The sequence below is a fragment of the Populus euphratica genome, unplaced genomic scaffold (genome assembly GCF_000495115.2).
Source record: "Populus euphratica unplaced genomic scaffold, PopEup_1.0 scaffold146.1, whole genome shotgun sequence".
Classification (NCBI taxonomy): domain Eukaryota; kingdom Viridiplantae; phylum Streptophyta; class Magnoliopsida; order Malpighiales; family Salicaceae; genus Populus; species Populus euphratica.
Window position 1 is genome coordinate 356880 of NW_011500037.1, and position 13740 is coordinate 370619.

At 33.4% G+C, this 13740-nt stretch overlaps 3 protein-coding genes across 3 annotated transcripts in view; 1 reads left to right on the forward strand and 2 right to left on the reverse strand.

The window, feature by feature from the left end:
• The window catches only part of LOC105142811 (glycine-rich cell wall structural protein 1-like), a 1211-nt gene extending 688 nt beyond the window's left edge, over window positions 1-523 (reverse strand). The window contains exons 1-2 of the mRNA XM_011050619.1: window positions 288-523; window positions 15-227 (exon numbers count right to left, since the gene is read on the reverse strand). Coding sequence (XP_011048921.1) covers window positions 15-227; window positions 288-447 — 373 coding nt within the window. The 5' untranslated portion in view covers window positions 448-523. The remainder of the gene's footprint in view (window positions 1-14; window positions 228-287) is intronic.
• LOC105142825 (glycine-rich cell wall structural protein 1-like) overlaps window positions 1-4480 on the reverse strand; it is a 13883-nt gene extending 9403 nt beyond the window's left edge. The window contains exon 1 of the mRNA XM_011050634.1: window positions 4349-4480. Within this exon, the coding sequence (XP_011048936.1) occupies window positions 4349-4411 (63 nt within the window). The 5' untranslated portion in view covers window positions 4412-4480. The remainder of the gene's footprint in view (window positions 1-4348) is intronic.
• A 3778-nt stretch (window positions 4481-8258) lies between these two features.
• Window positions 8259-13602, forward strand: LOC105142812 (glutathione synthetase, chloroplastic-like). Its single transcript, XM_011050620.1, has 12 exons — window positions 8259-8721; window positions 9070-9239; window positions 9626-9701; window positions 9821-9951; window positions 10504-10626; window positions 10707-10787; window positions 11067-11147; window positions 11239-11308; window positions 11804-11925; window positions 12379-12518; window positions 12604-12796; window positions 13051-13602. The coding sequence occupies exons 1-12, from the start codon at window positions 8317-8319 to the stop codon at window positions 13172-13174; spliced, it is 1716 nt and encodes a 571-aa protein (XP_011048922.1). The 5' UTR covers window positions 8259-8316; the 3' UTR covers window positions 13175-13602.
• The last annotated feature ends 138 nt before the right edge of the window (window positions 13603-13740 follow it).

Here is a 13740-nt window from a genome sequence, read left to right on the forward strand (position 1 = left end):
CCCAAGACCCCCACCTACACCGCCTCCTGCCCCGAAGCCCCCACCATGACCCGACCCCCCACCAACACCACCTCCACCACCTCCTCCTCCTCCGCCTCCTCCCCCACCAGCACCGCCTCCAAGACCACCTCCTACACCGCCTCCAGCTCCAAAGCCTCCACCATGACCCGACCCACCACCAACACCACCTCCACCTCCCCCACCAAAACCACCTCCCCCACCAACACCTCCTCCAGCACCACCACCTAAACCTCCACCACCTCCTCGTCCCCCTCCACGTCCACCACCAAAACGACCACCACAGCCTCTTCGACCAAACCTGCAGTTATCGTCGCCAAACCTAGTTTTGTCCAGTTTGTCATCACCCAGAGTGACAGCACTCAAATGAAGAACGATGCACAAGGAAAGTAGAAGAAAAGAAAGCCATTTTGAAGATACAGCCGCCATGAATGCAACTTTCTGTTTATGCAAAGTTAAATAGCTAGCTAGTAACAAGCTTTCTCTGCAATGTTTTGCTTGCTCTGTTAGCACGAAAAAACTCCCTTATATAGGTTTTATCCAGTGGCCAATTTGGCAAGTCAACCGAAAGAGGTATTAATTGGTGGGTTTCATGTCACGCGTCGGTACCGTTGGGGAGTGGCGGGAAACATTTAACGCTCAAATGAAGGTGAACCATGGCTTCATCTTCATGTAAATAATTGGGAGCGAATGATCACTTATTCTCCACTTAGTCCCTTCATTGTTTGATAAATAATAAGTTTGTCCTTCTTTTTACAAAAACAAAATCCATATTTTTCGTATGAAAAAGAAAAAAATGATAATTAGTCTTGTGGTGGTTCTAAGTTATCATTATGATTGACAAGTCTCTGCTCCCAAAAGTTATCTTTGGTTAGATTTATAAAACGTATTAAGAACATATTTAGTTGCAGTGACGCAAAAATATTTATAATATAAATATGTTATGGGATAGTTTTAAAGGAAATTTATATATTTTTAAAATATAAAATATATAGAGATTTATTCTCAGTATCTTAGTTTCTTGTGGTTTAATTTCATTTAACAAATTTAATTTAGCTCTCATCTCATCTTTTTATGTTATTAGATAATCGGTCTCATTAATATTAGAAATTTTAATTTTTATATCTATTTTTATTTTTTATTATTTATTTCTAATAAAAAAAAAAGAAGCATACTGGAATCTAGTATAGAAAGGGTCATTATTGATAATAATTCTGACTATAAAAATAATCAATATCAAAGTCAATGAGTTTCATTTTATTAGAGAAATTTTACTAATATGTTTTTTTTCTTGTTTAAAAAGATAGATCTAATGATAAAAATATTTCTGATACTTTTTGGATTAATTTTTGTTGTTTTATAGATTTTTTAAGTTATTAATAGATTTAACAAGATGTGATGTTTTAGATCAAAATATATTGTAAAAAAAGTTTTTTAAATAAACCCAAAAACCTTAAAGGCTTTTTTTATTGTTTGACAAGTAGATATTGTTAAATTTTATAAAACGCAGATGATACATTGTTTATTTTTTTTTTAAATGTTAAAGTATGTTATGCGATCATGGGCACTTTTTAGTATCTTTTATTTTTTATTTTGCTATTTTATATTTGGATAAAAATTAGACAAAATATAAGTAAAGTTAAATACGTGAGAGACAAATCCCTACTTCAAGTTAATAATCTTCTGTGTTTTTTTCATTAATCAATACAAATTAAACTTAAATCGCAAAAAACCTGTGCGGCCACTACCCCTTCACATTTTAATTTGATGCTATTAGTTTTTGCATTTTATAAAAAAAATTTAAAAAAATTAATTTTTTTATTTTAAATTAATATTTTTTTAGTATTTTTAGATTATTTTGATGTCCTAATATAAAATATTAATTTTTTAAAAATAAAAAAATATTATTTTAATATATTTCTGAGTGAAAAACAATTCGAAAAATAACCATAACCACAATTCCAAATAAACAATAAATAAATTTAATTTTATTAAGATCTTTTCCCATCCTGATATACAAGTCTATATTGTTTTTTTTGTTAATTATACATGTTCAAACCGGTTTATATTTATCTCAACTAATTGTGTGAGATTTTAAAGTTATCAATCATGTAATCTTTCAGTATTTTAATATTTATAATATTTAAACTAATTTTTAAAAAATAAATATAAAATCTAATCAATTAAACTATACACTCATAATTATTCTCCACTGTTTTTCAAGTCGACATGAGCTGGTTATGCACCCTCTTCCTCTTTAACAATTTCTCAGTCTAAGTTTTCATTTTTGGACCACAGCAGATTAAACAGCACACTCACCCGAACCATCTATATATTGCAAATTGCAATGGTGTTCTTGGTTGACTTTGATGTGCTCAATAAATGTTTCCCAGCACTCTCCCAACGCGTAACATAATTTTGCACCAATCTATACTTAGAGCTCTTTTTGTTGACTTAGCCAGTGGATAGACCCTAAATAAGTGAGTTTTCGTGATGCAAAGAAGAGAAAGCGAACATTACAGAGATCTTTTCTTAATCTGTAATAGAAAGTTGCAATGGCAAAATGGGTTTCTTTTCTACTGATTTTATTGTGCATTGTATTAAAGGCTATGCTTCTTGTTCTTGGTGATGAAAAACTAGACAAAATTAGTCTTCTGATGATTGCTGTGGGTTTGGTCGAAGAGGCTATGGTGGCTGGTTTGGTCGTGGATGTTGTGAAGGACTAGGAAGTGAGGGTGGTAGAGATGGGCTCACTAGTGGTGGAGGTGGAGGTGGAGGTGGTTTGGGATGGGCATCACTATTACGACCTTAATTGATTTATCAGTTCTATTTTATGGATCAAATTGGAATTTAAATATGTTAAAATAACTATAAAAGTATCTTGTACCATATACAGTCATAAAACTCTATCTTGAATTCGACTCGAGGCAAGGTCCATATAAGAAGATTTGATTTTTAAATTCTTAAAATAATACTGTTTTGGTAAAAAAAAAAAACCTAAAAGTTTTATTGGCCAATCATGTTTTTTTCTCTTTTTTTTACTTGAATTAATTCAAATAATAAATTGACAAGGTCCTGGATTAATTTATGGGCAATCTAGATTTTGTAACTATAGTTTAGATAACAAATAATAAATTCAATTATGTTTATTTTTTAAAAATGCTTTATGAGGATCATAGACAGCAATTTCTCCAGAAACTTGTGTAGCAAGAAACACAATCTTCCAGACTACAGGAATATAGCTGCGTCCAAAAGCAGTGGTTTGTCACGTCGTACGTAACAGCATTGCTTCACTCATAGGTTTTGTCACTAAACACAAACTTGTTTCTTTTTATGTTTTGGTTTCCTAACGTAATTCATTTATAGGTTTTGCTCTGAGAATAAAACATATATAGCACCAAACTGCTCACTACTTGAGGAGATAATTTGACGACAAGTTCGTGGTTTGAAGAGAATTTGAGTTCTGTGGGCGGGGATTCGTTCCTTTTGTACCTAGTTCCCCCACAGGAGCAGCTGATGAGAGTTCTTCGGCGTGAAGGCCAAGCGCACAGTTTTTTCATATTTTATTTATGATCAATTTTGTTATCATAGTTATATTGTTTTGTAATACAATGAGGTGGTAGAAGGCAGTTGCTACTGTAATTTGTATAAAGTTTCGATGAAATTGCTGTCTTTCCTTGTGTATTATTATAGCATAGAATTTGAAAATACAGAGAAGTTACGATAGTGCCATGCTACAAATGCTGAAAAACCAGGCTTCTTCTACGTTCCCTGCAAGAGTAAAATGGTTTCAGTTAGGTTAATCCATGCCTGGAGAGTCTGTGGACATTGAAGAACTTAATTGCTATTATCTAGGTACTTAGATTTTGAAAACTGGTGTTTAGATAATGATTAAAAAGATTGCTTAATTAGAATACATCTCATTTCTTATTAATTTCTCAGTTACATTACATAAACCTCAATCTTAATCTTAATCTTAATCTGGAAACACATAACAGAAGGTGCTTAATTAGACATCACTGAAGGTGCTTAACTTTCGCTTAAATTGCAAGAGATTGTTTTCAATGTAAAGTATGTTTAATGTCTGCCATCGTTCCCACGGCCAGAACCACTACCAGATCCCTGGCCAGCACCTGCACCAACTCCAACTCCTACACCAACGCCTATTCCAACTCCAAACCCACCACCTGCTCCGCCACCCCTGCCACCACCTAAACCACCACCAGGACCACCTCCTACACCTCCACCTGCACCAAAGCCACCTCCATGGCCTCCTCCCCCTCCACCGCCTCCTGTCCAGTTTGTCATCACCCAGAGTGACAGCACTCAAATGAAGAACGATGCACAAGGAAAGTAGAAGAAAAGAAAGCCATTTTGAAGACACAGCCGCCATGAATGCAACTTTCTGTTTATGCAAAGTTAAATAGCTAGCTAGTAACAAGCTTTCTCTGCAATGTTTTGCTTGCTCTGTTAGCACGAAAAAACTCCCTTATATAGGTTTTATCCAGTGGCCAATTTGGCAAGTCAACCGAAAGAGGTATTAATTGGTGGGTTTCATGTCACGCGTCGGTACCGTTGGGGAGTGGCGGGAAACATTTAATGCTCAAATGAAGGTCAACCATGGCTTCATCTTCATATATATAATTGGGGAGCAAATGATCACTTATTCTCCACTTAGTCCCTTCATTGTTTGATAAATAATTGACTTTGATTTGCTCAATAAATGTTTCCCGGCACTCTCCCAATGGTACCAACGAGTACCATAAATTTGCATCAATCAATACTTAAAGCTCCTATTGTTGACTTAGTCTGTGGATAAACCCAGAATAAGGGAGTTTTCCTTGTGCAATGAAGAGAAAGCGAACATTGTAGAGATATTTTCTTAATACTTTAAAATTGTTTTGATGTGATGAAGAAAAATAGAAAAAATTATTTAAATATTTTTAAGTAAAAAACACTAAAAAAAAAAAGTTACTGCATTCATTCTTAAACGATTATTTAATCTGTAACAGAATGTAGCAATGGCCAAATGGGTTTCTTTTATGTTGATTTTATTGTTCTTCAGTTGACTGCAATAGTTCTTGTCAATGACAAACTAGATCTTCGAGATGATAGTTGTGGGTTTGGACGAAGAGCTGTAGTGCCTGGTTTGGTTGTGGAAGAGGTGGAGGACTAAAACATTCCAAGTAAATTTTAGGTTACAACTCAAATGGGAAAACTAGCTAGAGAAAAAAAAAGTTAAAATTCAAATGGGAAAAAAAATACTAAATCAACTAGAAGAAATCTCAAACACTAAATTTTAGGTTTTATTTGAAAACCTTCTTAATCTCTTATTGTTATAGAATTTCAATCTAATCCAATAATTACAACTATATGCTGTTAAATGGATGAATTAAATTTAGATTAAAAAAATGTTAAAACAACTATAAAAACATTTTTAGATTACTAATACTTACAGGAATATAAATTTAGGTTTATTTATTTATTTATTTATAAACGGTCTATGTTTTTTAAAGTCTTAAGAAGGATTTTCTTTTTAATTTTGCAAAAATGAACATATCAAACATTACAATAATAAATTTCTGAATACCATTTGTTTTTGCATGATAGACATTCAATAAAAAATGATCCCCACGTACTAAAAATAAATAAAAGCAATTGCATGATAGATCTATGAATGCAATATACATGAACCCATTAACATTGAAATATAGATAGACATTTGGAATACCATATTTAAATTCATAGAAAGTGATTCATATTTATTTATTAAAAAAGATTGGATATAGACATCATAAATAGTTATTTATGTCCCAGCCCAATCCTGTTGCATTAACCCATCTGGGATACAAGGCAAAGTGTTTTGCCAAACCTTGTCTCTATCTGTAGCAAATTAATTGATGTAATGAATACTTAACCAACCTTCTGATATTCTTTCAGGAACCTTTTGCTTTTACCAGAAGTAGAATTGGCAGACACCTTTTGTGATGGGTCACCACCATTTCTCAAGAAAAGAAAAGAATTCCCCTCAAGCAATGTCTTTCTGCTTGCTGTTAACCTCTACTGGCAAGCAAAGTATAGTCTATATCATAGCATCATTCATCAAAACCCCCCATTCCCATTCCTTTCATCACATCTTGCATCAACTTTGAATGGATCACAAAGGGCACCAAATCCATTCTCTTGACATTTGCAACAGGCTCTACAACCTCGTCACGAAAATTGTCTCGGCACAAGCCTTCAAGACTGTGAAACTAGGCCATCCAGTGCACCAAAACTCAGCCAAACCACAGAATGGGGCTATCCATGAGGGTGATCATGAGGCGTACCCCAGGACTACTGATCAAGGCGAAGAACCTGGATGTGAAGATGTAAAACAAGAAGATAGTTTGAAGAACTGGGACGCCTTTGCCTCATCTTGTTCTTCTAGCAATGACCGTGTGCAAGAGGAGGCACCATTGCCTTATTCACTTGAAGCTCAAGCACAACCAGCCAAGATCAAGAAAACGGTTAGCATAAATGACAGGGTAGAAGAGATAGATACAAGGAAGAAAATGAAAAGGAGGAAATCAACTGAAAAACTGCCTTCAATCGACCTAGAAGAAGATATTGTTCAACCTGTGAAATCAATTCTCAAGAAGGATTCTTTTGAAAATTGTGATTTAGCTGAAAAATCAATTTTTTTCATCCATTACGACAGTATTTGATGAATTTGTTAAGAGCATCTTCTTGTTGTTGATGTAACATGATCATACGTGTTATTTTACTGTATAAATAAATATCATAATACAAATTCGTTCAATTTCTTTTGAAATAAGTAGCATCAACCCGACAAATTCTATTTATTTTAATTAAAAAAAATCTAAGACATTTTGTTTATTTGTCAAAGATTTTGGATACACAATTGACTGGAGGAGTCATCTGGCCAAACTTACAATTGTCTGAACGTTTCTAGCTCATTTCATTTTAATTTAATCTGTCATCTGCAATTTAATGTGTTGACTTTAATTAACGAAATATTTGATAAATATAAAGGTTTCGATATATATGAATTACCTATCAAATAGTTTTATAATGTTAAAAAAAGTCCTTGAGTTAGTTTGGACATAAATTAAATTAAATTAAATCTATTTTTCAAATTATTTTAATATGACATGTTTAATACTAGATAGGAAAAAAATCTGATTTAAATTTGAAAAAAAAAACACCCTAAGAATATTCTAAATATTATAATTATAAAAAAATGTAAATAGTATGGAAAATTCACTCAACTAAATATATTATAGATCCCCTTACATAATTCAATATTCATAGTTTTTTTTTATATATAATTTTTTTAATTTAGCTTTTATTAAACCAAATTATACATCAATTTAGACTAATTTATAAGGTGCCGATGAGATTGAAAGATAGAATCAAAGTGACAAATAAAAAGAAAATTGAAAAAATAAAAATCATGAAATATATTTAAATTAAATTTTAAATTTAATTTGAGCTCAAATTCAATAAATTTAGTTTTTTTATTTTAAATTTTTTTTGTTCAGGAAACCACACTTGTTAAAATTTTAATATGGATAGATGCACTTTTAACTCATAATCAAAGCCTTATTTAGGAAAAACTTAACGCAGTTGTTAAATAGAGAGTAAAAAAATAAAAAAAAGTATTACTTTTGCCTTTTTTTTACTTGTTTTCCGTGTTTAAAAAGAAAAGGCCAAATAAAATTATTCTATAAATATTATTTTTACGAGCAAAATTAATAAAGTGGAACTAACAAAAAAAAAAACTAATTAAATATAATAATGTAGAAAAAATAATATCAAATTATTAAAAAATAAAATATTTATTTATTCCTCTCTTATAAAATTAGGTTTTCAAATATTTTTTTATTAAAATAAAAAACTATATTTAAACTATTTAAAATATCATTTTATCAATTTACTTTAAAATAGTATTTCTCAGAAGATGCTCCAACAAGCACACAGGCATCAGCAATGACGTTTTCCCTTCGGGTTTGTCTATCTTTTTAATAATCAAGGTTGAATACTAGAATAAAGAAACGAAACCTTACCAGATTTAAAGGAATAAAATAAGTGAAAAATATAATAAACTTAGTTATAACAAAAAAAACCAGAGGGAAGAAAAGAAAAACAAGTACAAGATGGAAAACAACAACCATCTAATCAAACATTGGCAGCATGACATAAAGGGACAAGAATCCACCAAAGTAATCAAAATGTAATAAAACAAAGTGTCCTTATCAAAGCCATATTTCTACATTGCCAACCAAGAAAGCCAAAATGGGTGTTGCTTATTCATCCCTTCCTTCCCCTTTTCCCTGCACCGCTACCATACACATCACTGGTTCTTCCCTTTTCCCTTACGCATCAAAAGCAAACCCAGAAAGAGTAATAAATTCTATTTTTAATCATACCAATAACATCTGCTTGGCTAATCTCCAAAAACCCACTAAAAAGTTTGGATCTTTTAGTCGTTTTTCACACCATTCTACTTGTTTAGGCTCAAAGATCGTACCTTCGAAGTGCTGTGCCAAAGTGAGGGAAATGGAGACTCAAGAGAGAATTCTTCAAAAACCCTTGATTGATTTTCATGGTATTGATGAAGAATTGGTTCAAAAGATGGTTTATGATGCTCTTGTTTGGAGTTCTCTTCATGGCCTTGTTGTTGGTGACAAAAGTGTTCAGGTCTGTGGATATAGTTTTATATGCATTTTTTAATGTATCTCTCTCAATGAAATTTTACATAATTCGCAGAGTCTTTGTTATGAATGATCGAGCTCCTTGGAATATATGTTGATTCATTATGCAGTGAGAGTGTCTAATTAAGTGATTGCCTGATTAGTTGATAATCATTCACTTGTTCTTTCTAAGTTCTTAAAGCTACTATGCACTCTCCATTAGTGTTCATAACAATTGTGAAAGCCAAATTTTTTATTTTGTTTCAACTAAGTTCTGTTTAGTTTTGGCATCAAGCTGATATCATAGTGGCATGTGTAACTTAAGATAGGAATAATGGAGTTATTTGAATTGTAGAGATCAGGAAAAGTACCTGGTGTGGGCTTGGTACATGCACCATTTGCCTTGTTGCCTATGGCATTCCCGGAAAGCCAATGGAATCTAGCATGTGAAGTAGCACCTATATTCAATGAGCTCATTGATCGTGTGAGTTTGGATGGGAAATTTCTACAGGATGCTTTATCCAGGTACATTTTATTACACACGCCTACTTGTTTAGTATCTTTTGTTTTCAAAAGTGAGAAGCATTGGTTCCACTAGGCTATTATTTCTAAGATCATGGGCTGATACATGTTTGTTCAGTCATTAGCAAACTTGGTCATTGGTTATTTTTGTCAGCTTATAGCTGGAATATTTGGTGTTTTTGGTCTGCAACATGCTAACTTTACCACATTTGAACCTTCAAAATGATTCTCAGAATATTCTGTTAATATTTGTTGTTAGTTCTTGTGCACCGTTCAGCTTCATCTCTTTTAATTCAGGGCGTAATTTTTTTCATCAATGTTTGAAATGAGCTAAATAGATTGGAAATACACATGAACTGATTTTTTTTTTCTTCTTTTAAACACTGCAGAACAAAGAAAGTGGATGCCTTTACATCGGGGCTTTTAGATATTCATTCCAAGATGCTAGAAATTAACAAGAAAGAAGTAAGTGTATCTCAGTTAGGCATTTGAATTTATCATGTTAGCTTTGGTTTGTTTAAAATCATGTCAAGGGAAACAAGCTGATTTTCATTGGGTGATAATATTTTTGGACATCAATGCAGGAGATACGCCTGGGTTTACATCGATCAGATTATATGCTTGATGAACAAACTAAATTGCTCCTCCAAATAGAGCTAAATACAATTTCAGCTTCATTTCCTGGCCTCGGTTGTCGTGTTAGTGAACTTCACAGGTTAAGAAACTTATGACTCTGAAGTTCTGTGCTTTCTTCTTAGCTATATTATGCTTTTTCTTGAATTTTGGTTTGGTCATGGTTTTGCAGATCACATGTAAAAATAAACAGTGAAGTAGATTAGATATCTTTTAATTATGTCTCTATGTTTTACTGAGTTTACTGTTGCAGAGTTTACTGTTGTGAAATCAAATATAGGCACATGTACACCAGAGGCAGGGTAAAGGATTTATAACAATGTAATAGTAACAGATTTTGTAGCACCCATCTGGCTTAGCTTTGAATGCAGTTCCATATTTTAGATAAATCTCATATTCACCTTCGACAATGCAGTCAGTTTCCCCACACTGTCAATCCATCCACATCCATCAAGTGATTTTGAACTTCATTATAGTTTTCCAGCCTATGACATTTGCGTTGCAGTCTTCCAAAAGTAATGGATGCTATGTTGTGTAGACCTTTGGATTGCAATGCAGAAAATTCTGTCTTCTGTGAATAATTCATAAAAAGTGAGCAAGCAATGATTATAACACCTGCTTTGTATTATTACAGGAGCTTGCTTAACTACCATGGCGAACATATTGGATTAGATCCCAGAAGAATACCTGGAAACACTTCTGTTGATAAGTTTGCAGAAGCGCTGGCTAAAGCTTGGACTGAGCATAATAGACCTAGGTTGGATCTGATTTAAATGTTCTTCAGTTCTTTCTGCTTCTAGGATGTTTTAGTTAATAATTTGTGCATATATTGTGCAGGGCTTTAGTTATGGTGGTTGTTCAACCTGAAGAATGCAACATGTATGATCAACATTGGCTTTGTGCAGCATTGAAGGACAGATATCCTTTTAACATGCAATCTAGTCTCTCACATGTGGAGTTATGGTGTGATTTCTGAGATATGTTTTCTTATCATAAAGAGTTTGAGATATGATTCTAAATAGAATAGACAGAGACATGTTTTTTCAATGAATATCAAAAGTTTGAACAGTGATATGTCCAAAATGTATCTATTCTCGAAGCACAACATTTTCAGGAATCACTTTCCAGATATTTAAATATTAGTCAAAAAGCTTTTGATGGAATTCAAAATAGGTTACTTCCTTAGCTTTGTAATACACATAATGTGACAACTATCCGGAAAACGTTGGCAGAAATTGACAAGGAAGGGGAAATTCTACCAGATGGAACTCTGCTTGTGTATGTAACTTCCTGCCATGGAAATCTAGTTTCACCTTTCTAGAGATTTTGCTATGTTGTATATTAATATGATAAACAATATGTATTGCAGAGGTGGCCAAGAAATTTCGGTTGTTTATTTTAGAGCTGGGTATGCACCAACTGATTATCCTTCTGAAGCTGTAAGCATTAATTCATTTTCGTGGATTTTGTTGCTACTTGCAATCTTGTTTCAACTCTGCTCCAAAAGTATTTTCTTTTGGATTTTTACAGTGACTTATTACTTCTAGCGTGATTTTCCTTGTTACTCATAGATCACTATCCATTCCAAGATACCGATTTTTACCTTTAAGGGCCTGTTTAGAAGTATAGTAAATGTTGCTTTTTGAAGTGTTTTTAGCTTGGAAATACATCAAAATAATATTTTTTATTATTTTTTAAAATTTATGTTTTACATCAGTATATCAAAATAATTCAAAAACACCCCAAAAAATTAATTTAAAGCTAAAAAAAAAAAACATTTCAAAATTATTCAAAAACACGGTTGGACCACAATGCCAAATGGACCCTAAATTATCTTGAGTTTTCTATATGCTTACGTTGCTTCTGTAAATGAAGAGTACTGTTTCCTGGAACTTGATCTACTTATAGGTGTTTGATCCTCGCATTTTGTCTAGGAATGGAGAGCTAGGCTACTCATGGAGCAGTCATCAGCTGTCAAGTGCCCATCCATATCTTATCATTTAGCTGGAACCAAAAAGATTCAACAAGAACTTGCAAAACCCAATATGCTTGAAAGGTGGTAAATTTTGCTTCAGTATTTTATTTTAATTTTTGGCATTGACGTCCCTGAAAGTGTTTTCCTGTCGCAGGTAAAAAATTGTAATGATCTAACACAATGATTTCTCAATTGAAATTGGAAACTAGTGTTATGGCTCATAAGGCAAAGAATTTACTTCCTTTTCAACCAAAATTACAACCATTCCAAAACTTTATAAATAATGGTGTGCCTTTGCTCAGAGGCACACTGTTCTAGTCATCTAGTTTGCCTCAAGAAACATTATACCATGTTTACAAGTGCCAATTGGTTCAAATCAAAAGGTATCCGCTACCTTGAAAATGTTTCTGGGTAGATGGATATTGTTGCTGAAAACTATGAGGAGCGCATTGGAATCCTTTAAATTGGAGTAGAAAAGCAGCATTCACAGCTCTCATCTGTATTCCTTAAACCTTGATTTTTTAATCGTTGTAGATTCCTAGAGAACAAAGAGGACATTTCCAAACTGCAGAAATGCTTTGCTGGCTTATGGAGTCTGGAAGATTCAGATATCATCAAAAAAGCCATTGAGAGGCCTGAGCTATTTGTGATGAAGCCCCAAAGAGAAGGCGGAGGTCTCTTATTTCCGAACTTCACCTTGATATTCTTTTTGTTGCTATTGGGTAATGTTTTACAGGGACTGAGATCATTTCCTCTCAGGGAACAATTTCTACGGTGATGATGTGAGGACAAACCTTGTAAGATTGCAGAAAGAAGGAACCCAAGAAGATGCCGCTTACATTCTCATGCAAAGAATCTTTCCTACTGTTTCACCCACAATTTTGGTGCGCGAGGGCATTTGCCATAAAGATCATGCCATATCAGAACTTGGAGTGTATGGTGCTTACTTGAGGTATGTAGATCATGCATCAAATGTCAATACATGGTTTGTCTACTGAAACAATCGTTTGCTACTTACTGTAAAAAGGGGTGTAAAAATGAAGATTCTAAAAGGGAATGATTACCCATATCCATTGTTCATGGTCTCAAAATATAAATAAATAAAATAAAAACTATAAGAAGAAAAGGAATGTGAATTCACAAGTGCATCACCTAAAACCTTCCCTTCACAAATTTATGCTTGAATTTTTGGATTGGCGTGCACAGGAACAAGGAGAAAGTTATTGTAAATGAGCAGTGTGGATACTTGATGCGGACAAAGGTATCTTCATCAAATGAAGGAGGAGTTGCAGCTGGATTCGCAGTCTTGGACAGTATATACTTGAGTTAATGGAGTTTCTGTTCTTAATCCAAACCCTTTATGGTTAACTTTGCACGTGTGTTAACAGTATTCAGCTCCAGGTTTGACAACTGTTCAGATAAATGGGTCCTTATGTTAAGATTGTTTTTGAAAAAACAAACTCTCCATTTCCATAATTTTTTTCTGAATGATGCATTGATGGGCAGCAGTTCCCTTTCTTTCCCATTTCCCACATTGTGATGGGTGGCTGGCCTTCCTGGCATTTCTGTAATATTTCTTCTGTAACTGTATCATCAAATAAACTTAGATAGTTCCTCCACCTTGTTCACAATTTGGAACCGTCTATGGAAAACATAGAAGTTTAGAATACAGGAACTTTGTTGAGTAAAATTTAACTGAGATTTGTAATTCTGTACCAGAACTCTTGGTGCAATGTGGTGGAGTGTGTTTTTTTGTCAAATTCTAATGATTTTGCTTCCCCATTCCTCTCCCGAAGAATAGTTCTTTGCAGGATACAGAAGTGCAGTGTTTTCAATGAAGATATTGCAAATCATGAGGCACACTGGAAAAAATAAAATGTTCTGCCGGATAGGTTA

Excerpts from the sequence above, each read along its gene's own strand:
- LOC105142812 (XM_011050620.1), top strand. The coding sequence starts at position 8,317 with ATGGGTGTTGCTTATTCATCCCTTCCTTCCCCTTTTCCCTGCACCGCT. Across the intron at positions 9,240-9,625 it reads CTACAGGATGCTTTATCCAG|AACAAAGAAAGTGGATGCCT; the intron begins GTACATTTTATT and ends TAAACACTGCAG. Across the intron at positions 9,702-9,820 it reads TAGAAATTAACAAGAAAGAA|GAGATACGCCTGGGTTTACA; the intron begins GTAAGTGTATCT and ends ACATCAATGCAG.